The sequence below is a fragment of the Sturnira hondurensis genome, unplaced genomic scaffold (genome assembly GCF_014824575.4).
Source record: "Sturnira hondurensis isolate 20B ecotype Veracruz unplaced genomic scaffold, ASM1482457v3 Scaffold0001304, whole genome shotgun sequence".
NCBI classification, from domain to species: Eukaryota; Metazoa; Chordata; class Mammalia; order Chiroptera; family Phyllostomidae; genus Sturnira; species Sturnira hondurensis.
This window is the reverse complement of record NW_028073935.1, coordinates 3787315-3813648: the sequence shown is the minus strand read 5'-3', so window position 1 is coordinate 3813648 and position 26334 is coordinate 3787315. Positions and strand designations below refer to the sequence as shown.

The following is a 26334-nucleotide window of genomic DNA, read 5'->3' as shown; positions in this document are numbered from 1 at the left end:
AGAGCAGAAACAATCATCACCACCACATAAGCCTAATCACCTCTGGAAAGAGTGGCTTTGTTCAAAGAGCTTACTACCTTCAGAGGAGAATGCTGCCAAGACTATTCACTGATCTAATTTGAAGTCAACCTTGTGTCAGGACAAGACCTCACCCTTCCATTGCTGATCACTGCCCTCTGTCCCTTCTTCAGCTTCAGGACATCCCTGCAGTACATGGCATGAGACAAAATGAAATCCATTTTGGAAGACTCAAAGACCTCTTTAAAAAGACTGAAATCCATGCCCTAGGAAAGTAATTGTTATTAAGGAAAAGTAATTGTTATTAGATCATAAAAATGAATAATCATAATAAATAAATTATAAAATACTTTTAGTGGAAAGTAATAACTAATTTTAATAATTAACATTATGATGTCTCCATTCTCCTTCCCATTTCCCTATCTCCTCAAGTAATGTTTAGTTTCAAAAATAATACTTACTATCAAGTAATACTTATTTCCTTTTCCTGTTCTTTTTTGTGATTCTTCAACTGACAAACTAGTATTCATGATACCTTTATTCTGCATTTAAAAATCTGCCCTGGCTCGTGTACCTCAGTGGACTGAGCAAGGGCTGAGAACCAAAGGGTTGCTGGTTTGATTCCCAGTCAGGGCACATGCCTGGGTTGCAGGCCAAGTCCCCAGTGGGGGCCACGTGAGAGGCAACCACACATTGATGTTTCTCTCCCTCTCTTTCTCCCTCCCTTCCCCTCTCTAAAAATAAATAAAAAAACATCTTTTTAACAACAAAAAAACATCTTTCTAATTCCAAGTGAGAACCTTTTTTCTAACTAAAACATCATTATATAATAAATTTTAAAACTAAAAAACAGTAAAAATATGTACAAATGAATAGATATGTGCTTACACTGAAAAAAAAAACAAAGAAGAAATCACCTTCTAACTCATTAACTGGCTTAAACCTCAGTTTTTTGCTTTATCAACATATAAATATTGTCTAATTTTAAAAACTATACTAAACAAATGGCTTGTGCTTAAAACATACATAAACTTTTATCGTCTACATCTTGAAACCTAGCAAGTTTAAAAGCAATCCAGGGAATATGGCAGAACTGTTATTTCTTAGAAAGATTCTTCCAACTAAAAAAAAAAAGAAAAGAAAACGAAAGAGAAAGAAATCCTGAGATTCAAAATGGAAATCACAAGTCCTGATCAAGAATAGGACACTTCAGCCCATGAAAGTGAATTTCTGTGGTAAATAACAGAAAGAAGCAGTTTCCTGCAGTGCTCAGAGACTTACCCCAACAGAGAACTCCCCAACATCAGTTCCTGCAGCCAGGGCCTCTGCAGTCTCCTCTTTGGCCATTTTTGTGATGAAGTTCTTAGCAGAGTTTGAGGTCTGCGTTTGGAGAGCTGCCCAGATTGCTCTGGAGATCTGAGTGTTCTCATAATTTATATCTTCACTAGGATTATTGATCATACTTATTCTAACATTGTTACTTGATTTCTATTTAGAAAATGGGAAATAAGGGTTATATGGCAGATGTTTTCAAGTTAAAAAGTGGCATTTATATCAGTCATATTCTATAAAGAGAAAATACTAACTCTCTTAAGCCTTTGGTAGTTCTCCCCTGCACACAGAATGAATAAAAAATGCTATAACCAGGCATTCAAACCCCTACATGAATCGTCCCCTAGCCTGCCTTTCCAATGTCATTCCTTATCCTGTAAATATAGCATACATTATAAACCATCAGATTCACATATTTTGTATTCTTCTAATACACATCATGCCTCATACTGGCAAGTAAACTCCAAGCATACTCATCTTTGCTTCCTTAAGTCTCAAGCATTCTTCAGGGCTCTGCTCAAACCCTTCTTCATTCACATGGCCTTTCTAGATTTCTAGTGAAAATTAATCTCTCTCTGAGTAAAAAGATAAGAATCCACGTGAAAAAAGATATCTGGGACCCATAAAACCAAAAAAGGGCTCATATTAAGAACACAGTAAACAGAAATTCATACTTATGTGTATCTAAAGACATGTATAAGAATACTCAAGGCAGTATTCTTCACAATAGCCTCAAACTAGAAACAACCCAATATCAGTCAAATACACTAAACAAACAAAATTTTGTGATATGATATAAAACTACAAAATGAAAAAGAACTATTACTACTTGTAATTTCATGGATCTCAAAAATGTTGAGGAAAGGAACCAAACATGAATACATATTATAAGATTCCATTTAAATAAGTAATAAATAGGCAAATCTTTCTATGATGTGAGAAGAGAGAAAGGCTAGGGGGTCCTGATGTGGCCACAAGCAGGCAAGAGATTTCAGCAATTTGCTTTTTCTTTTTTCCCTGGTGATGATCACATGGGAATGCTCACTTTGAAATACTGTGTATCCTATGATTTGTGCAGTTATTTCGAACCTATATTTTACTTCAATTAAAGCATTTATTTAAAATATTCAACTCTCCCTTCCTGTTCTAATCCATCACGATTTCAGCATTAATCAATTTGAGTTAGAGTGCCCTACACATATATCTATCGTCCTTTACCAGAACCACTCCTAATTCAACTTTGAATTAACCACAGCAACTAAGCTGTTCCCTTAGATAATAAGGCACTTGGTACATCAATGATGTTGAAATCACTTGGATATGACAGTAATTCGGTAAGCCTCCTGGAGACACAGGGTGCCAAGGAGACACATGAGGGGTATGAAATCTGGATGAAGATCCAATCTGAAAACTACTCAGGAAAAGAAAATGGAAGATCTTATTCTCCGACAATGACACTCTCCACCATCCCCCAGTGCCATTCACTGAAGTCCAGCGATGACGTGATGCACAGCTTTCAGACCATCTCATGTGCACCCTCTGCATGCCGAGACCTGTTTCTATCAAACTTACACTCATATGCCTGCACGGTACTCCCCCTGACACCTGGACCTGTCTCAGTGTAAAGACCCTGCTTCTACCATACAATCTTTGCAGCTTCTACTCAACACAATCTTTGCAGCTTCTCTGCAGCAAGAACAGGAGCAGTCATATAACAAAAACTTGTCTATGATAACCTCATTGTTTTTTCCTCTAAAAGAATCTATCCCCTTAAATAAAGCTAGTCTATTGCAGTCTTCTCTGTTTTCTTATTGGATGGCAAACATCTGAAGAAGCAATGCTCTTTTACCTCAAAGACTAAAAAAGCAGGACCTGGCCTCCCCACCAGAACAAGAGTATCAGCACACAGAGGCCCATAAGGACACAATGAAGTTTTAGACACTTGCCTGATGTTTAATAGCATCATATAATAATTGCCTTCCAGAAGGGCTATCAAAATCCCCAACAATCCAAAAAGTTACTGGCCTAATAAAAGAATCATCTGTAGAAAAATAAAACAACATATTGAACTGGAGAGAAAAAAGCACATTCTATATTTCAACACTGTTATTAAGCCAAATAATTTCTGAAAACCATGCAAAACAAATAAAATTATAAGTTAAATAAAGATACAAGGCAAAAGTAGCGAAACTTGGATAGTAGAATGAACGCGAGGTACATTCCATGTGGCTTAGTTATAAACTAGGGGCACACACTTACTAATTTTACTATGGTTTGGGCATCTGTTAGCATATAAAATGAAAAAGAGTCTTTGAACATGTGGGTTACATAGTCTTTAGTCATATTAATTTGTAGCTTTCTGAAATATACTTCTTTGCAAACATTTATATTCAATTTATCTGAATGAATAAATTATCCACTATTACCCACAGGTTCTAGAAACATCCCAATAAAGGATCAATAAATTCTGAATTACAACAGTGCCTGAAAAAAATAATTAAGAAAAGGAACAGAACATTCTGAAATTTAAAGTTACCATAGATTTCCTTGGAGGACATTCCTGGGCAAAGGTAAAAGAAAAAGAGTAGAAGAAAAGAAAATGTCATTTCTATAATTATTGCCAACTATCAAACTTTTAAATATTTTTACTGCATTTTTTCATTACCACTTTCATTTGTTCCCCTTATACTCCTTTCCCCACTGTTGTCTACTATGAGATTTTAAATAATGCCTAACATGGTCTATGCTTCTTTCTACTTCTTGGTTCCACTAGTGTTTAGCACTGTTCCAGTTCCCCTCAAAACCATTTTCTTGAATAATCAAATGACTGTACTTAAATATACTTGGGAAACCAGACATTCTCTGTGGGAGATTACAGTGGGGATAAAAACATATGCCTTAAATGACAGTCAGTACTTTGAAAGGGTGACCACAGGGGAAAAGCATCTGCCTGCCATTAAAAGGATATCATTTCACACAATCTTAGTCTAAATAAACAACTACATAAAAATTAATTTTGAAACTTACACAAGTATTTCTAGAACCAAGTTTATCTTTAAAAAATAAACCCAATGTTGTCACTGATGAGGCAAGTCAAACCAATTTCCAACCCATTAATCCATTAACGTCAAAAATGTTTTCCTATTTTGAACAATGAAAAAGTTTTCCTTTAATATTTCATTTAAAATTTATAAAGACAACATTTAAATTGTCAAAAACATATAAAGAATTAAATTATGAACAGGTATCTTCTATACTCAAATCATAAAAAGTAATTAATAAAATAAATTATAGTCTCTCTTTCCCAACAGATACTAATGATTGAACTTTTTGCAAATATTAAAATAAAATGTTGAATCCAAGATAAGCCGAGAGTGCATTACCTTTCTTTGCCAGATAGTTCATACTATTGACTATGGCAGCAGTCTTGCCTTGAGAATCCAAAGCAGTAAATCTAGGATAATCATCCACAAAAAAGTTATCTGAAAAATATTGAAGTCGATTTATAATTAATATGCCTACATTCAATCTAATATTAAAATTCAACTGATAATCTGGTATGACTATAATACAAGTTTTCTAAAAATGCATGAGTGACCTATATTGCTTCATGTTGATTCAACAATTTTACAATCCCACTGACCCCTACCTCATTAAACATATTTCAAGACACAGTTAATAAAAATGTACACATCTCACATAACTCTCATATATGTATGTGTCATTTTAATGGTTTATATTTATTCTATTTCCACTTCCATTACTTTACAACTGGAGAATAATCTCTTAAAAATATCCCCTTAACTTTATCTCTCTCTTCTATTGTCCATCCATCACAATAAGCTCTTCCTTATCTCATTTAGAGGTAGAAGGGGTCAAGGGTGTGAGAAAAAAATAAAACTCTAATTTTAATGTTTTTATGTGTCAGAAAATAGTATTATTTTTAGCCCTAACAGAAACAAAAGGTTATTATCAGATACATAGCTTTTCTGATTAAATGTCCATGGGCAATGCTCTCATTAATCATTTCCCCCTCAGACCACTCTTGCTAAAATTCTAGTTTCATCAAGTCATTCCTTTACTCTAAACTACCCAGTAATTTCTTCCTATCTAGAAAAGGTATGATACTAGACTCCAGCCTAGTATCATAAACCCTCTATCTCCAGCAATCTCCCCAATCTTATGCACTGTGACACCCCAACACTAACACCATTTTTCTCTAACTATCCTCCAAGCACACTCTGCTTGATCACCATCCCATCTATTTGTCTACTCACTCACCTACTTGATACTTTCATTTAACAAAACATACTAAGGGCCTATGATCCTTTCAGTCAATATTCTATGAAAGGAAAGAAAATAAGACAGGAATGGCCCATAACATCATGTAAAGTTGGGGGAAAAGCACTATAGCCTTAAACTTAGTATTCTCTAAAAAAAGTTTGGGACAGCACAGGCCACAAGCAACATATGTAATGAAGCTATGACCACTGGGTCAAGAGGATGCCAGCTGCTCCTTCACCGATACCTCCACACACTCACCCAACAGTCTGCAGCTTTGCCTCTGTGGACTATCACTGTTTCACAGCTGATTACTATAGTACCCAGTGGAGAAAGGTACTCAAAACACAGAACTATTTTTATCATCCTTAATGATGACTACTCCAAAGATAACTATTAACAGTTTAATTTAAAGTGATGAAAAAAACAAAAACGCATGATAAAGACTCATAATACTGTTTGCCTTGCTCTACTAAAACTTCTGGTGGAAAGCTAAAACCTAGTGCACAGAAACAATGTAGCTTACATTCTGACTACTCTCTTTTTCAAATATAAGCATATACATGCATTTTCCTCTGCCGAAAAGAAAAGATATTCAGTTTCAAGTTAGATTAGAAGATAGTTGCCATAAGTAACAACCATAACTAACCTAACAGTGTTGTGTTCCTTCTCAACACAAACAATATACTTGGTTTTGACCTCACCAGTACATGAATCTTTTCTCCTGCAGTGAGATTTCCTGTGGTGATGTCTCCTCCCTATTTCCAGGTGTTTGCTAATGCTCTTCAGAACCTCTCAGGAAGGTAAAAGGAACAAAATGCACCTGGGCTTAACCTATCTACCTCTTAAAAGATAGTCTCGTGGAAACAACCCAAACATTCATCAGCTGAAGCATAGATAATCAAAATGTGTACTATCCATACTATGGAATATTAATCAGCCATAAAAAGGAATGATGTACTACTGACACATTCTATATCATGGATGAACCTAAAAAACATTATGCTAAGTGAAAGAAGCCAGTCAAAAAAAACTTCCCATTATATGAAATATTCAGAACAGAAAAATCCACAGAAACAGGAATTAGATTAGTGGTTGTAGGAGGATAGGTGAAGGGAAAAATGGAAAGTGACTACAAATGGTTATAATTTCTTTTGGGGGTGATGATAATGTTCTAAAATTAGACAGTGGTAATGATCACACAACTTTGAAAATAAACTTGCACACTTTAAATTGTGCACTTTAAAAGATTTATTTTTATGGCATAACACTGTTTCTCAATGAAGTTTTATTATTTATTTATTTTTTTGTTTTGTTTTTAAGATTTTATTTATTTATCTTTAAAGGGGAAGGGAAGGAGAGAGGGAGAGAAATATCAATGTATGGTTGCCTCTTGTGCATCCCCTGATGGGAACTGGCCTGCAACCCAGGCTTGTGCCCTGACTGGGAATCGAACCGCTATCCTTTGGTTTGCAGGCCTGAAATCAATCCACTGAGCTACACCAGCCAGGGCAAGTTTTATTTTTTAGAACTTCATTTTTATGTTCTTAGAGAAAAACTACCTAAGGTATTTGTTGACATTCTTGCTGACTGATCCCAGAATGATGATGAAGAGAAGACAGCTGCTTAAGAGCTATACAACTAAGAAAGTCAACAATACAGGTTATTTTTTATCATCTAAGCTCATTAAGATGGCAATTAAAAGGCACTGAATATTTTTCAAACTTTGGAAGAATTTTTCTCCTTTTAGAGGATATTCTTTTGAATTTAGAAGCTTGTATTATGAACTCTAGATGCAATGAATTTAAACATAAAATTGTGTCACAATCTTGGGTTATCTTCTAAATATCACAATCTAGTAAATGCAAAGATTCTAAAGGACAAATCAAAAAAAAAGCTCAGAGTTGTTCCTGAAATGCTCCTTACTGGTTACTGTTAAATCCAGGTATTCTCGCTCAGCTGTCAAAATCCTAGAATTGATTCGTGGAACAACATTCGGCTGATTCATGATATACTCTACCACATCTTGATCATGGGACAGTTCACCCTATAGAAAAAAAAGACACAAGGTGTGTGGAGGATAAGTGCTAACCAAATCTGATCAATAATAATTTATTAGAAACTAACAAATCATTAACTTTATATTACATTATCTTTTCATGTATCACTAACAGCTAAAAACAGAAGTCCCCATATTATAGATTCCTGTCATTGCCAATCATAGCTTGGCGTATTATGCACAGTATCATGCTAACTCTTTCAACAATGTGAGGCAGACATTACTGAGATTCAGTTTAAACATGAGGAAGCTATGGCACAGAAGGTTAAACAGCTAACTCAAAGTCACAGAGCTAATGAAAAGTGAGTATAAAATACAAATTCATTTTTGATCTCTCCACATACTACTAAGCTTCCCCAGAAATAAGCAAGCTCTTCAAATTAGTTAAAACAATCAGAAATTTATTCTGAGATCTGCTTATTGTGAGCTTCTTTTTTAAAAAATAATTTTGGTAAATTTATTGGGGTGAGATTGGTTAACAGGATGATATAGGTTTCAAGTATACATTTCTATGATACCAGATCTGTATATTGCATTGTGTGCCCACCACCTACAGTCAAACCATCTTCAGTCACCATGTATTAGATTCGCTCCACCCCCTATCTCCCCAAGGGCCTTACCTCTGGAAACTACTCAGGCATAAGAAAAGAGGAAATACTGTCATTGTTAACGTCTCTTAAAGAAGAAAGGTACACGCATTCCCTCAAGCAGTTAATATACTTTGTAATAAAAATCATCCCAAGCTTTTTTTCAATTTCAGGCATGCAAGTAACCCAATATTTCCAGAGTCACAATTACAGTGGAGGAAAGAAAAGTCATTTATTATTTATTCTTCTCCTTTGTACCCTCATATTACAGAAATGCTTATACAGCTGGCCCTTGAAAAACATGGGTTTGAACTACATGGTCCAGGTTCCACGATATGTAATTTTTTTCACTAAATACTGAAATGTATCTTCTCTTCCTTATGATTTTATTAACATTTTTTCCTCTAGTTTATCATAAGGATACAGTATATAATACATATGACATACAAAGTATATATTAATCGACTTTTTATGTTATCAGTAAGGCTTCCGGTTAATAAAAGCAGGCTATTAGTAGGTAACTTTTGGGGAGTCAAAAGTTATATGCAAATTTCTGACTATATGGGGGTCAGTGGCCCAACCCCTAAATTGCTTAAGGGTCAACTGTAGTTTGTTAGGAAGGAAAGAAGGAAGGAAGGAAGGGAGGGAACGCCCATATTTCAAGTAGGAAAAACTCAAGTGTTCCACACTTAGACATAATTATGAAATGTCAAAAGTGAAACGGGATCCCAAAAGATCCTGAAACTAACCAAGAGAAGATGCTGAAAGGAGAAAGAGAGAAAAAACTCATCACATATACCCAATCCTGAATCAGAATGAAAAACCAGAGGTCAAAAGGCAATGGAAGAGTCACAGGTGGCAAGAAGTGGTACCTGCAGCAGTTTTCAAGATGGGGACCCCCCTAGACATTAAGATTAAAAGAGATGGGAGGGAGGTGGGGAGCACTGGGTGGAGGGGGCAGGGCTGGGAATACAAGAAAGAAAAATGTACTTGAACAAGAGTTAAATAAAAATTAAAAAAATTTAAAAAAAGATTAAAAGAGCAACCAAAGTTTATCAGGTTGGGGAAATGCTCCTGGATGTGGTAGTCACATGGGAAGGACTGTGTTCAGTACCAGGGCATCTTTTTAATGGTGGAAGGAATTGTTACTCAATGCCAAGACCATGGTGTACTGGAAGATTTTTATAACTCAGTTAAGCCCATCCAGATTATCGACAACACCATCACAATATGAAGCCAGGAAAGTTCTTAAGTGGCAAAACTGAAATTTCTTTGGATTTCCTCTGCACAAGAAAGGTAACAAAGTTCTGTATGAGACATCATGGCATGTTTGTCGACATTCAGTATACCTTGTGCTGTGACATGAAGTGGTCTCTGTTGGCTAAAGACTTGACAAAGACGTGTAAATTCATTATTCACTCTGCTCCTCAGAAGGAAAAACTGACTCCAAGTCCTGTGAGATTCACTATCACATCTGAAACCTTACAAAATGTCAAAGAGACAGCCTTGCTCCCCACATTTCTGATCAGAGGACATCTGAACTCAATCAACTATGTCATCACACAGCCAAACACAGGTGAGCTGGTGGGGAAGGCCACCCTCAGGAGCACAGAGCTGCAGCTGGCCCGAGTGGACCCATGTGGGTGTATACAAGGGCATTCCCATGACACCACAGACATTCAGACTATTCATATGGTGATAGGGATGTTTGTCAGAGCCTCTCAGTCCCCACATCCGTGGTCTTCCCCTGGCTGTTCACCTGTCCCACACTCAAGACCACCAACTTTCAAGTGGAATTTGAGATTAACACACTGAGGCTTCACAGCAATCACCTCGTGGAGAACTTCCCGCTGATGCTCTTCAGGATGCAGCCTGGGAGGGGAGCTTGACTGCTTTTCTCAATTATTCTGTATCAGAAATGAACCTGGCCCCTCAAATCAGTCAACTTCTTCCTCATTTCCTCAATGCTACTGCTCCCAGTGGGCACCTCAGACCTTTTCTTTGAAATTCATCAGGATTTCTTAATACCATTGGCAAGATCATTTCCGAAAGCAAAATTTCTTATGAGTCCTGACTTCCTTGCTACTCTTCAGGGGTGGAGGGCAGTGGTAAGAGCAGTATGAACTTTGATGGAAAGTGAAGTCCTGGGGACAGCAGGGAGCCCTCCACACCCAACTGACAATGTGGCTGAGACTGTGATGGCAGAGTCCCTGCAGAACAGGGACAGGCATGCCCTGACTGATATGACTCAGTGGGTTGGGCATTAGCCCACAAACCAAAGGGTTGCCAGTTAGATTCCCAGTCAGGCACATATTTGGGTTGAGGACAAGTTCCCTGGTGAGGGGCATGCGAGAGGCAACTGATCAGTGTTTCTTTCACACATCAATGTTTCTCTTCCTCTCTTTCTCCATTCTCCTCTCTCTAAAAACAAAGAAAAAAAGAAATCTAAAGAAAAAGAAAAGAAACAACAGGGACAGGGACAGGTATGCTCCTGGCTAGTGATGTCTGCAGATGTTCTCCAAGGAGGAGTACAGAGTAGCCTCCACTGCAAAGTGGGGCATTTATCCCACTCTGCTGAGTAGTTTTTCTATAACATTTTCGTTATAACTTAAAAACTTTTAGAGAGCTGGAAGAAAGTGTTTCTTGTTGTCATAGGAATGAGGGGATTTGGCCATAATGGCTAAAGTATTTCTGAAGTCTCAGGACCTGGTGTAATAGCGTGTGCCACCATATTCCCAGAATGTAGTTCAATGCCAGGTTATATAAAGAGGCACAAATGTGTGTGCCTAGTGATGGGTGAGTTCGGAACAGCAGGAGGCTGCTATTCCAGCAGTAGGTAAAGACCTGTCTACGTCGGCCGATTCTGGAACAGTGCACTGGACTTGATGAACTTGGCCTCTCTGATCCACAAGGGACCTGTGTTCCAGCCAGGGGTCTGGGCCTGAAGCAACTTTTTCCTTAGCCACACTTTGTGTTTCACAATATATGATGAGTCTGTCACAACCTATTTCTCCCTTCCAAACCTGCCATTCTTTCGACTGGTCTACAATTAAGCTCTCAGAAATAAGCCCTGGGCTTTGCTTGCCACCTGGCCTTCCCTGCCAGTCCTCTCCCGGACAGGCTTGGGCAAAGTGGACTCAGGCGGATGGTCTTGGTCCCCAGATAATGTCTGGTAACATGTAATGCTTAGGGTGAACAACCCTGACTCAGATATAGTTTTATCCCAGGGCCTCAATGGGGAGAGTGATACAACTTACTCACTCATTTAACAGTTGATTCCAACAGAATACATTTCTGGTTCATAAATTTCCTTTTATGTTCATATAACATTAATACTTTTCTATCTTTGATAAGGGATTTAAACTAAAGTAGCAGAAAACAAAGAGGTGAAACTTTTTGGAAAATGTCAAAGATAGAAATAATTATTAATTAAAAAAGCTAAATAAGAATTTTGAGAAATGGTTTCAGATGTATATTGCTATATAATTTCTTTAGTATACCCATTTTATGGATATAAATATGACAAGTACTCTCCTTAGGGAATAATTAGTACCTGAAGAGGAGCCACTGCTCAACTTATTTTATTATTTCCTTCAACCCAACCAACTTTATTATTTCCTTCAACCCTGAGGGACCCAGGCAAGGGCTACAAGCTGGACTTTCCCTCCCCTTTATTCACCAGACATCTCCACCAGTGTCTGTTAAGGGAAACTCAGATGTTTGGACGCCTTGAACAGCAACCACCCCATGACTGCCCTAGCTGCAGCTGGGGGTGTCTACTGTTAAAGGCTCAGGGTTGTCAGATTCTCCCATTTGAGAAAGGGGTGAGAAAGGGGAGAGAAAGGGGAGGTGAAGAAAAGAGTTTGACCTATGAGTGTTCTATTTTGGAAATGTCTATTCAGGCAGCAAAACATGGTGGCTGTCAGAGTTATAGCAGGGACCTGGCTCCAATTCTCAGCCATGTTGTGAATTCCAGAGAAGGTGGAAAGGCAAATCAGATATAAAAAGAAAATGGAATTACATATTCAAATTCAATGAATATGAAACTCATATTACATATTCAATGGAATTACATTATTCAATGCTAAAAAGAAAATGCTGTCAACCAAAAATTCCATATCCAGGTAAATTATCATTCAAAAATGAAGGGTAAATAAACACATTCCCAGATAAACAAAAATGGAGAGACTTTTTCACTGGCAGAACTAACCTAGAGTAAATGCTAAGGGGATTCCTTGCTAAAACAAAAGGACATAAGACAATAACTCAAATCCACCAAAAAAATTAAAAGCACAAGTAAAGGCAATCACATACATAAATATAAAGAATATAAATACATTCTTTGGTCACAACTCTTTTTTATTTTACTTCACTTAAAAGACAACTATAAAAGGGAACAGTTATTAATCAATGCCAATGGACATATAATATGGAAAGATGTAATCTGTACATCAATAACAACATAAAGGAGAGACTAAATAAAGCTACAGAAAAACAAAGATTTCCTACACTATTGAAATTAAGTTGGTATAAAAAATATAGCAACTATATAAATGCTATATTAAAAATTATATGCCATAACAAAGTAGGATTTATCCCAGGAATTCAAAGGCAGGTCAACATAATATTCCATATTAACAAATAAAGGACAAAAGCCACATGATCATCTTAATAAATACAGAAAAGGTATTTGACAAAATCCAACAAACTTTTATGATAAAAAAAACTCAACAAAGAATAGGAAAAATTTTTTATAAACCAATAAATGTAATCTGCAAAAAACTAACCGCTAATATATCATACTTACTGGTAAAAGACTGAAAGCTCCCCCCTTAAGATCAGGAACAAAGCAAGGATGATCACTCAATACTACTTCTATTCAGCATAGGACTAGAAGGCAGGCAATTAAGCAAGAGAAAAGAAAGAAGAGGTAAAAGATGCCAACTGAAAAAGAAGAATCAAAACTATCTCTACTTACAGATGACATACCGGCATGATGACAATATTTTCTACATAGGAAATGTTAAAGAATCCACAAAATACTATTAGAAGTAATCAACACGTAGTTGCTACATATAACATCAATATACAAAAGTCAAATGTATGCCTATTCACTAACAATGAATGATCCAAAACTTAAATTTAAAAACAATTCCATTTACACTAACTTCATTAAGAATACCAAGAAATAAATTTAAGGAAAAAAAGTGTAAAACTTCACTGAGAACAGCAAAACATCATGAAAGACATAACACCAAAATAAATGAAAACACATCCTGTGTTCATGGGTTGCAGGACTCAATATTGTTAACACATCAGTACTGCCCAAATTGATCTACAGATTCTATGAAATTCCTATCAAAATCCCAATTAGCCTTTCATTGCAGAAAGTGACAAGCTGCTCTTAAGATTCAAAAGTTTAGAAAGGAAGGAAGGAAGGAAGGAAGGGAGGAAGGAACCCAAAGTTGGAAAATCCACACTTGATTACAACAATAATCAAGTCAATCATTTCATAAAAAAATATATACTGGTCAATGGAAAACAACAGCCAATCCAACAGTGCCAAAACAATGTAATGAGTAAAGAGTATTATTTTCAATAAATGGTGCTGAGACAAATGATCATGCCAAAAGATATCCAGTTGTATGTCAAATCAGATACGGAAAAAACGGTGGACTCCTACCTCCATTGCATAGAAAAACTAACTAAAAATGGATCAAGAACTAAATGCTAAGAGAAAAAAACTATAAAGTACATAAGGAGCCCTGACCAGGTAGCTCAGTTGGTTAGAGCAGAGTCCCCAATCCCTAGCCAAGGAGTCACCACTCCCACTAGTTGTGGAGAATAATTGTCTTTCAAGAAACTGGTCCCAAGTGCTAAAAAGATTGGAGAACACTAGATTAGTGTCATCCCAATATGCAAATGTTGCAGGTTTGAGCACCAGTCAGGGCACATACAAGAATCAACTAATGAATGTACAAATAAGTGGAAGAACAAATCAATGCCTCTGTCTGTCTGTCTGTCTGTCTCTCTCCCTCCCTCTCTCCCAATATCAATAAATAAAATTTTTTTAAATGCTCAGAAGGAAACATAAATCGTCATGACCTAGGATTAAGCAATAGTTTCATACACACAATTCAAATAGCACAAGCAACAAAAGAAAAAAAGTAAATTGGACCTAATCAAAATTTACAACATTTGATCATTAAAGGACATCACCGAACAATGAAAAGACAGATCATAGCCCTGGCTGGCGTAGCTCAGTGAATTGAGCTCGGGCCTGTGAAAGGAAGGGTTGCTGGTCGATTCCCAGTCAGGGCACATGCCTGGGTTGCAGGCCAGGTCCCCAGTGGGGGACACATGAGAGGCAACCACACATTGATGCTTCTCTCCTACTCTTTCTCCTTCCTGTCCCCTCTCTCTAAAAATAAATAAATAAGCCCTGGCTGGTATAGCTCAGTGGATTGAGCACAGGCCAGCAAACCAGAGGATCATGGTTCGATTCCCAGTCAGGGCACATGCCTGGGTTGTGGGCCAGTTCCCGGCAGGGGATGCAGTTCCCAGCAGGGGGCACTCGAGAGGCAACCATACATTGATATTTCTCTCCCTCTCTCCTTCTCTTTCCCTCTAAAGAGAAATAAATTTAAAAAATGTTTAGCCCTGGCTAGTGTAGCTCAGTGGATTGAGCACGGGCCTGTGAAGCAAGGGGTTGCTGGTTTGATTCCCAGTCAGGGCACATGCCTGGGTTGCAGGCCAGTTCCCAGGAGGGGATGCCTGGGAGGCAACCACACATTGATGTTTCTCTCCCACTTTCTCCTTCCCTTCCCCTCTCTCTAAAAATAAATAAATAAAATATTTTTAAAAATGTTTAAAAAACTAAAATAAAAAATAAAAATAAATATTTTTAAAAAGACAGATCATAAAATGAGGCAAAAATATGTGAAAATGATACATATAAGTGATTCATATCCAAAATGCATAAACTCTTACAGCTCAAAAACAAAACAAATAACCCAATTAAACATGGGCAATTAATTTGAATAGACATTACTGCAAAGAAAATATAAATGGTCAGTAAGCCCAGAAAACAATGTACAACATCATTTATGCTAGAGTAATGCAAACCAAAACCACAAGAAGATGCCAACCACTAGGCTACATTTAGTGACACAGACAATACCAATCTTTGCCTAGAACGTGGAGAAAGCGGAACCTGGATACACTGCTGGCACAACTGTTTAAGGGTGCAGCTGCTTTGGAAACCAGTGCTAGTTCTTCAAACGGTTATAATAAAAAGGCAATTCTACTACTAGATATATACCCACGAAAATTTGTACATGACTATTTACAGCAGTATTATTCATAGTTGCCAAGCCATGTAAACAACTGCAAATATGCATCATATGATAAACGGATAAACAAAAGGCACTACATCCATTCAAGCAACTATTACTGGTCCAAAAAAGGAATGAAGTACTGATATATGCTCCAACCAGGATAAACCTTGAAAGCATTATGCTAAGTGAAAGCAATCAGTCACAAATGACCACAAATTGTATCAATCCATTTATATAAAATGTCCCAAACAAGCAAATCCACACAGGGAGAAAACAGATTCATGGTTGACAGAGATAAGGGAAAATGGAGAGTAGCTGCTACAAGGTATCAGGTTTTTTGGGGTGATGACAATGTTCTGAAATTAGACAGAAATGATAGTTTCATAACTTTTTTTATACACTAAAAAACAATGAATAGTACTCCACTTTAAAAGGTTGAATTTTATGGCATATGAGCTATAGCTCAACAATAATTATATAATGAAATATTTTAACCATATCCAAGTCAAAATCCTTATAAATAGAACAAATGTCTCCCAGAATGACTACCTTCCTAACAATCTTTAATATTTAATACTGAAACCAATAAAATTAGCTATTTAAAAAACAATATACAGAAAGTCTCATGAATATTTTCATTATAGTAAAACTTACTGAAAATCTGCAAACCAATTATGAGTAGTGTACAGAAAACAGTGATACTTCAATAATTTTACTGCCTACTACAAATATGTAAACAAACCATTCTCTTTCAAAATCAGCCTTCAAATACCACTCACCAAGTACACTGCTCTTTGGAAGAAGGTTGTAGTCTCCAGGATTTTGTGCATTGTGATGGTTTCCAACTCATCAGGATCTAGCTGTTCCTTTTCAAAGGGCATTCCATTGAACAGGACGACAGGCAACAGACCAACTCCAGTCTGTTCGTAGTAACCTCTTGCTTCCTAAAACAAATGGACCACAAACAGCACATTTTTGTTCTTTATAAGACAAATGAAACAAAGCATATTTTTCATACACACAAATTCTAACAAAAAATCAACAGAAATTTGGTCACCAAGAAATAACTAATGCAATTTATTTTTTAAAATATCACAGATGATTGCATAGTTAACATCCTACTGGGTAAATCTTAGATTGAATTACTGGGTTTTTACAAAAACACAAAACCTGGCAAATGAGTAAGCGGTTTGGTGGTTGGGGTTGGAGTAATTAATTTTAAGCAACCCAAGCTACTAAACCTGAATTACACATACTACAGTCAAAACTATACAACAAACCTTTCTGCCGTGATGGACATATTTTACTTTCCTGGTCCAATACAGTAGTTACTACATGTAACAACTTGAATTCTCTCAATTTCCATTTTAAGAGACACATGTGGCTAGAGACTATTATAATGGGCAATACGGCAACAAAATCACCTAAATTATTAGCACTCTTGGGCAGACAGCCTAAGAAGAAAAACACTTACACCCAATCATAAATTAAAAAGGGTTTACATATCACTAAAAAAGAAATTCCACAGACAGAAAAAACAAAGTCGGTGGAAAAACAGTGTTCAAAAACTTCTCTACAATATACTGAGCTCAGCCTTTCCCTTCTACAGGATAAAAGAGGTCCCTTAGAAGGGAAATATCAGGTCAACAAAATGGCAAATACAACTGATAACTATATTTTTCCCTATCAACATAGGTACATTCCCCAGATATCAACCATACACTCAAGACTAAGTTTTCAGAGTAAAAACTATATTACTATGCAAGATAATAAGAGTTCCTTACAACTTTCTTGTCAAACATCTTAACTGAAATTTTCTGAAAGCAGCAGATATCTTTTAAATGTAAACTTTTTAGACAGCACAGAGACATAACTTCAACTGGGTAACTAAAACTAACTGGCAGCAGAAGACTGCTTAATCAGATGGAGCCACAAGAACAACTAATGATACAGACCTATCTAAGGGACTAAAGATGGCACAGGCTTCTGGTTTAATTTCTGTCTTTAATTCATAGCATTGTTTAAAATTTTTAAATTTACTCCCAAAATTGTAACCATGTTAATTCTATTATTTGACATCTCAGCTGTTCAAAATAATTTGTAAAACCTCAATTTTAACATACTTTGAGCTTTGTAAACCATTCTCCCAACAAAATGAAACCCACTTTCTAATACTAAGTAACAACAAAAAGTAAGTAACATCGTTGGTCTCTGGAAATAGCAACTAAGTGAAAGTCAGGGAATAGGAGGGACAGATTTTGACTATTCACTTTCCCTCTCTACAGCTTGCAAGCAGTTTATCAGACGAACTAACAAAAATGCAGCCCAAACATCAAAGAATCAAGATTGTTTTTTATATATTTTTAAAATTTTTATTTATTAACTTTTAGAGAAAATGGAAGAAAGGGAGAGAGGGAGAGAATCATCAAGGTGTGGTTGCCTTTCATGTGTCCCACTGGGGACCTGGCCAAAAGCCAGGCATGCGCCCTGACTGGGAATTGAACCAGAAACTCTTTAGTTCACAGGTTGGCACTCAATCCACTGAGTCATGCCACACAAGGCTCAAAAATTCAAGTTTAACTTCCGCCAAGATGGAGGCATAGGTGGAAACGCTGTGCCTTCTCCCACAACCAAGTTTGGATACAACAAAAGTTTTGGAGAACTAAGACACACCCAGAGTCCAGAAAACCGAATTATACGGAAGTCCAACAGCTACGAACCGTTCAATGGGGACGGTAAGAGAGGCAGAGCCAGCAGCGGAGAAGGGTCGGGAAGGACAGACCTAGGAGCGCAGGCAGCCTGGACCTAGTTGGGGTGCGGGGCAGACTGACCAAGGTCCCACATTCGCGTGCAGTGAGACGGACCACGCAGGCCCCAGGGGGAGAAGCCAGTGGAGGAGGACTGACAGCGGTGGCACACTCGCGTGCAGTGGAGCGGGGCACGTGGCCCTGGTGATGGTGGTGGCTGCAGTGCTGGTGGGGGCCGCGGCAGCGGCGGGCGCCGGAGGGAAGCCATTGTCCCTCTTTGACCCCGCCCCCACATACGGTGTCACAACCCAGCAACTGAGTTGCCCTGCTCTGGTGAAAAACTAGGGCTCCAATCTTGCTACTTAACAGGCATGAACAGCCCAAAGATGGTGCAAGAACTCAAAGTCCCAGAGCCAATAACTCTAAGCGACCAACAGATTGACAGGCTCTCAGAAGCCCAATTTAAAACACTATTTATCAGGATGCTCACAGAACTGGTAGATTATAGTCACAAATTAGAGGATTATAGTCACAAATTAGAGGAACATATGAAGGCTAAACTAATTGAAATGAAGGGAGATGCACAGGAAACCAATAGTGATGGAAAGGAAACTGGGACTCAAATCAATGGAATGGACCAGAAGGAAGAACAAAACATCCCACCAGAAAGGAATGAAGAAATGAGAATTCAAAAAAATGAGGAGAGGCTTAGGAACCTCCAGGACATCTTTAAACGTTCCAACATCCGGATTATAGGGGTACCAGAAGGGGGAAAGAAACAGCCACGAGTGGAAAACGTATTTGAACAAATAATAAAGGAGAACTTCCCCAGTCTGGCAAAGGAAATAGACTTCCAGGAAATCCAGGAAGCTCAGAGAGTGCCAAAGAAGTTGGACCCAAGAAGGAACACACCAAGGCACATCATAATTACATTAGCCAAGACTAAAATGAAGGAGAGAATCCTAGAAGCAGCAAGGGATAAGGGGACAGTCACCTACAAAGGAGTACCCATCAGACTGTCAGCGGATTTCTCAAAAGAGACCTTACAGGCAAGAAGGGGCTGGAAAGAAGTATTCCAAGTCATGAAATCCAAAGACCTATAGCCAAGATTGCTTTATCCAGCAAAACTTTCATTTAGAATGGAAGGACAGATAAAGTGCTTCTCAGACAAGGTCAAGTTCAAGGAGTTCATCATCACCAAGCCCTTATTATATGAAATGCTAAAGGGACTTATATAAGAAAGAGATGATGAAAAATATCAACAGTGAAAGGACAGCAAACACACAGTTATTAACAAGCACACCTAAAACAAAAGCAAACCAAGAGGACAGCTAGATCAGGAGTGGAACCATAGAAATGAAGAACACATGGAGGGTTAGTAACTGGGGGGTGGGAGGAGAAGGGGGGAGAAGGCACAGAAAATAGCATAGATGGTAGGTAGAAAATAGATAGGGGGGAGGGCGAGAATAGTGGGGGAAATATAGAATCTAGAAAAGTTGAGACACGTGGTTATAAACTAAGGGGGGAGAATGGTGGGGGAGGGAGTGTGCGGGTGGAGGGGAATGAAGGGGGGAATAGAACAACTCTAATGGTATAATCAATAAACTATATTTTTAAAAAAATTCAAGTTTAAAAATTATACATGAGCCCTGGATGGTGTAGCTCAGTGGATTGAGCGCGGGCCTGTGAACCACACGATCACGGTTCGATTCGAAGTTGGGGAACATGCCTGGGTTGCAGGCCAGTTCCCAGCAGGGGACTCACGAGGGGCAATCATACATTGATATTTCTCTCCTTCTCTCCTTCCCTTTCTCTCTGAAGATACATAAATAAAATCTTTTAAAAAAATTATACATGAGAATTTCTATCAACTGATGAGAAAATATATTAATTATACACAATTTAAAAACATTAATTACAGGAAAAGATTTATTAATGAACCACTTGCAAATGATAACTGAGAATAACAAAGATTCAGGGTTAATATGCTAAATGCGAAATGTATGCATATGTAAGCTAGAACTTTTCTTAACTACTATTATCCTACTGGCTTTAAAAGATACATACCTATCAGAAGATATGCTCTTAAGTTTAAAAGTTCTACTTTAGAGACTTCCAGCCAAGATTGAGGTGTAAGTAAATACACTTTGACTCCTCCCACAATCAAAAGAAGGACAACAACAAATTTAAAACAAAACAAAAAGGACAGCAACAAATTTGAAAAACCAAACAAAAAAACAGAACTGCCAGAAAATCAAACTGTATGAAGTCGGACAATCAAGAAGTTAAACAAGAAACATTCATCCAGCCCGGTAGGAGAGGTGGAGACAGGAAGCTGGGTAGAGAGGAAGCACCACAAGGCAGTGGCTGACAGACCAGGCAGTCCCACATTTGCATCCAGATAAACCAAGAGGAACAACTGGGGAGCGGGACAGACTGTGCAACCCAGGGTGCCCGTGTGGGGAAATAAAAACTCAAACCTCTGGTGGTAAAAACCTACGGGGGTTGTAGTGGCAGGAGAAACTCCTAGCCTCACAGGAAAGTCCGTTGAAGAGATCTATAGGGTCCTAGAACATATACAAACAAACACACCCAGGAAAAGAGGACCACAGGATCCAATTTGCTTCTGGGTAGCAGGAAAAGTGACTGAAAGCTATCCAAGAGCAAGCAAGTAGCATGGTTCCCTCTCAGTCCCTTCCCCCACACAAAGCACCACAACACAGCAATGTGGGTTGCCCCACCCTGGTGAATACCTATGGCTCTGTCCCCTACAATGTAATAGATGTGCCCAAAGAAAAATAGCCCAAATGAAAGAATAGACCAAATCTCCAAAAATAGAACTAAGTGATGAACAGTAAGCCAACCTATCATGTGCATAGTTCAAAACACTGGTAATTAGGATACCCACAGAAATGCTTGAGTGTGGTCACAAAATAGAGGAAAAGTGAAGGCTATGCAAAGTAAAATAAAGAGAAATATACAGGGAACCAACATTGAAGGCAAGGAAACCAGGAATCAAATCAACAATTTGGAGCAGAAAGAAGAAACAAACATTCAAACAGAACAGAATAAAGAAACAAGAATTCAAAAATATGAGGAGAGGCTTAGGAACCTCCAGGGTCAACTTTAAACATTCCAACATGCAAATCATAACGGTTCTAGAAGAAGAGGAAGAGAAAGAAACTGAAAATTATTTGAAAAAATAATAGAGAATTTCCCCAATCTGGCAAAGAAAATAGACTTCCAGGAAGTCCAAGAAGCTCAGAGTGCCGAAGAAGTTGGACCCAAGAAAGCACACACCAAGGCACATCATAATTACATTTCTCAAGATGAAAGATAAGGAGAGAATCTTAAAAGCAGAAAGAAAAAAGGAGAGAGCTACATACAAAGGAGTTCCCATTAGACTATCAGCTGATTTCTCAAAAGAAACTTTGCAGTCAAAAAGGGGCTGGAAAAGAGTATCTGAAGTCATGAAAGGCAAGGACCTACATCCAAAATTACTCTATCCAGCAAAGCTATCATTTAGAATAGAAGGGCAGATAAAGTGGTTCCCAGATAAGGTCCAGTTAAAGGAGTTCATCATCACCCAGCCCTTATTACATGAAACCTTAAAGGGACTTATCTAAGAAAGAGAAAAAGGGCAACAACTATGAATAGTAAAATGACAACAAACCAACAACTATCAACAACTGAACCTAAAACAAACAAACAAACTAACTAAGCAAACAAGTAGAACAGGAACAGAATCACAGAAATGTAGATCACATGGAGGGTTATCAATGGAGAGGGAGAGGGAGAATGGGAGAAAAGGTACAGGGAATAAGAAGGATAAATGGTAGGTACAAAACACACAGAGGGAGGTTAAGAATAGTATAGGAAATGGAGAAGCCGAAAAACTTATATGTACAACCCACGGACATGAACTAAGGGTTGTGGTGGATGCCAGTGAGAGGGTACAGGGCAGAGGGGAATATAGGGCGGAAATGGGACAACCATATAGCATAATCAATATAAAATACTGAAAAATATAAATAAATAAAAGTTCTACTTTAATTGCACTGCCCATTTTTAAAATTTCTTCTTTCAAATGCCTGAGATAGATAATACCATAACTTTAGATTTATAAAAAGGTACAAATACTTAAGTGTAATAACATTTGCTAAATGCACTCAGTCCTCCTTGTCAAAAAAAATCTATTTTCTTGTACAGCTCCTGCAAGTTAAAAAAAAATCTTACTAAATTACTAGATTCTTAGACCTTCAAGGAATCTCATAATATCCTTCCCTTGAGAGTACATGTCAACTCAAATAGTTAGAAAATTAAGTAGAATATACAAATAATATGATCTCATATATGGGAATCAGTCACTAATCAGTACAAGTGAAGAAAATGCCCAAATCTAGGAAACCCCTAAATAGGTCTATATGTGATACACCCATCTGATTCTCCAGCAAAATAAAGATTTCAACACATAAAAGACAAAATGTAAAAATATCCTTTTTGCCAATTTGTCCACTGTATTCTATACTTTTTAAGCAAATACTTTTGATATAACAATTATCCCAATAAAAAGGCAACATTAATATTCTCTTCAATAGGATAGAGAAAACTAGAATTAAACATTTTCCAAAAGTAAAAGAGATAAAATTCTATTAATTCCCTTAAATCTTTTTTATTGCCAAAGCAGTCCTTCATTTCTTTTACTTCACCTTTTCTTTTTGCACATACTTTTATTCTTGCTGCTTGCAAAAATGTGAAAAAAAAACCACTAGGCACCCATATCAATATTATTTTATTCAAAAAACCATAAAAGGTAAGTGACTGAACAGAATGCTGCAATATGATAGAACCATTTTCAGTGTAAACTGAGTAGATCTCATAACCAGCTTCAACTCCAAACCTAACCTGATATATCATAACACAATAAGATACAGCACTAAAGTGAATTAATTATCATCATCATGACTGAATAAGATGTCTCTCCCACAACAACGGTTCGGCTCCATCCACACACAAAAGTGCCTTTGTGAGAGCTCTGGCATCCAGCACAATATTCCAAGCGACCCAAGCAGAGTTTGCCCACTAGTGCATCAAGTGATAAGCATACAGACTTCAGCCCTGGCTCTGGACCCTGCTTGGCCAGTGAAGTGGCTGCAACCCCTCTTGGCGACAGCCTGAAAACCCCTGAAAAAATATGTCTTAATCAATCACTCATGGACATGAGAGCCTTTGTGGAAGTCCAGTTTTCCAGAAGAGATGTTCCAGGATACCACTGAAACAAAAAAAATGCAAGTTTCGACACACTAAAGAGGGTAAGAAAAACAGTATGACTTTACCCATATCACTCCTCCCCCAAGGCAGTGCAGCTTAGGGCACAAAGAGATCTTCTGTGCCCATAATTTTCTTCTGCACGGGAAAATGAGAGCAAAAGAATATGTAACTAGCTTCCCTAGCTACAGGGGATAATTCCATAGAAGCTCATTTCTCTCTCACCCCATTCAGAGTACTGAATTGTGAGGTGCATAACTGCGTGGAAAGAGAAAAAAAGAGGCCCTGCCTGGCGTAGCTCAGTGGATTGAGCACGAGCCTGCGAACCAGAGGATTGCGGTTCGATTCCCAGTCAGGGCACATGCCTAGGTTGCAGGCTGGTTCCCTGCAGGCAAACTCCCAGCAGGGGACGCACAAAAGGCAACCATACATTGATGTTTCTCTCCCTCTCTCCTTCCCCTCTAAAGATAAATAAATAAAAAATCTAAAAAAAAAAAGAGAGAGAACCCAAATAAGCACAATCAGAAATGATGGAGGAGAGATCACAACTGATACCACAGAAATAGAAAGGATTGTAGGAAATTACTATGAAAAATTGTATGCCAAAAAATCTGAAAATCTATGTGAAAGACAAATTTCTAGCATAATCTTCCAAAACTCAATGAAGAAGAAGCAGAAGGCCTGAACAGACCGATAACATCAGATGAAACTGAAACAGTAATAAAAAAACTCTTGAAGCACAAAAGCCCTGGACCAGACAGTTTTACAGGAGAATTCTACAAAGCATTGGATGAAGAGCTAACTCCTATTTTTACAGGCTATTCCAAAAAATCCAAAATAATGGAAGAGTGCCAAAATCTTTTTATGAAGCCAGCACCAACCTAATCCCAAAACCAGATAAAGACACAACAAAAAAGAAAGATTTGACCTAATATCGCTGATGAACACAGACACTAAAATCCACAATTAAATATTGGCAAACTACATCCAACAATACAATAAAAAGATCACTCACCATGACCAAGTGGGATTCATCCCAGGGATGCAAGGATGGTTCAATATTCACAAATCAGTAAATGTAATACATCATATAAACAAAAAAGAAAAGACAAAAACACATGATCATATCAATAGATGCAGAAAAAGCATTTGATAAGGTACAGCACCCATTTATGATAAAAACACTCAGAAAAGTGAAAATGAAGGGAGCATTCCTCAATATAATAAAGAACATATATGAGAGACCTACAGCCAACATCATACTCAATGTTCAAAAACTAAAACTTTCCCACTAAGATCAGGAACAAGACAAGGTTGTCCACTTTCCCCACTTCTATTGTAGTATAGTATTATACTACAATATAGTATAATATTGTATTAGAAGTTTTAGCCACAGCGATCACACAAGAAAAGAAAATGAAAGGCATCCAAATCAGGAAGGAGGAAAAAAACTGCCACTGCTTGCAGATGACATGATAGTGTACATAGAAAATACTATAGACTCAGCCAAAAAACTGTTTGACCTAATAAATAAATTTGGCAAAACAGCAGGAGACAAATCAGTATCCAGAAATCAAAGAAATTTTTGTATACCAACAATGAAACAGCAGAAGTGAAAATCAAGAAAAAAAATCCCATTCAATATAGCCAAAAAAAATAATAAAATACCTAGGAATAAACTTAACCAAGGAGGCAAAAGACCTGTATGCAGAAAATTACACAACATTGAAGAAAGAAATCAAGAAAGACACAAACAAATGGAAACATATACCGTGTTCATGGATTAGAAGAATTAACATCATCAAAATGTCCATACTACCCAAAGCAATTTACAGATTTATTACAATACCTATTATAGTGCCAATGGCATCTTTCACAGACATAGAACAAACACTTCAAAAATTTATATGGAACCATAAATGACCCTAATAGCAGCTGCAATTTTAAAAAAGAAGAACAAAGTAGGAGGGATCACAAGACCTGATACCAAACAGTATTACAAGGCCACTGTAATCAAAACAGCCTGGTACTGGCATCAAAACAGGCACATAGACCAATGGAATAGAACAGAGAGCCCAGAAATAAACCCAACTCTCTATGGTCAATTAATATTCGACAAAGGGGGGCAGTAACATAAAATGGAGTAAAGATAGGCTCTTCAACAAATGGTATTGGGAGAACTGGACAGCTACATGTAAAAAAATGAAACTCGAGCACCAACTTACACCATACACCAAAATAAATTCATGGTGAATAAAAGACTTAAATATAAGCTGTGACATCATTAAAGTCCTAGAGCAGAACATTGGCAGAAAAATCTCAGATATTTCATGCAGCAACATTTTTACTGATATGTCCCGTAGAGCAAGGGACATAAAGTAAAGTATAAACAAATGGGATCTCATCAAAATTAAAAGCTTCTACACAGCTAAAGAAAACAGTATTAAAATACAAAGAGAAACAACCGAATGGGAAAACATATTTGCCAATGAAACCTGGGGCAAGGGTTTAATCTCCAAAATACACAAAGAACTTACATGACTCCACTCTAAGAAGACAAACAACCCAATTAAAAAGTGGGCAAAGGACTTGAACAGACACTTCTTTAAGGAGGACATAGAGAGGATCCAGAGACACATGAAAAGATGCTCAGTATCACTAGCTATCAGAGAGATGCAAATTAAAACCACAATGACCTGGCTGGT

The 26334-nt window shown here is 37.5% G+C and overlaps 1 protein-coding gene and 1 pseudogene across 5 annotated transcripts in view; one reads left to right on the top strand and one right to left on the bottom strand.

Moving 5' to 3' along the window:
- The window catches only part of UGGT1 (UDP-glucose glycoprotein glucosyltransferase 1), a 212574-nt gene that overhangs the window by 61257 nt on the left and 124983 nt on the right, over positions 1-26334 (bottom strand). For 4 of the 5 annotated variants that reach the window (XM_037070140.1, XM_037070149.1, XM_037070163.1 and 1 more), the window contains 7 exons: positions 16394-16558; positions 7558-7678; positions 4734-4832; positions 3887-3910; positions 3297-3391; positions 1300-1506; positions 153-284 (listed from right to left, as the gene is read on the bottom strand). In XM_037070140.1, coding sequence (XP_036926035.1) covers positions 153-284; positions 1300-1506; positions 3297-3391; positions 3887-3910; positions 4734-4832; positions 7558-7678; positions 16394-16558 — 843 coding nt within the window. The remainder of the gene's footprint in view (positions 1-152; positions 285-1299; positions 1507-3296; positions 3392-3886; positions 3911-4733; positions 4833-7557; positions 7679-16393; positions 16559-26334) is intronic. The other variant, XM_037070157.1, reaches the window with a different exon arrangement.
- On the top strand, positions 9332-10613 carry LOC119003681 (vacuolar protein sorting-associated protein 26C-like; annotated as a pseudogene).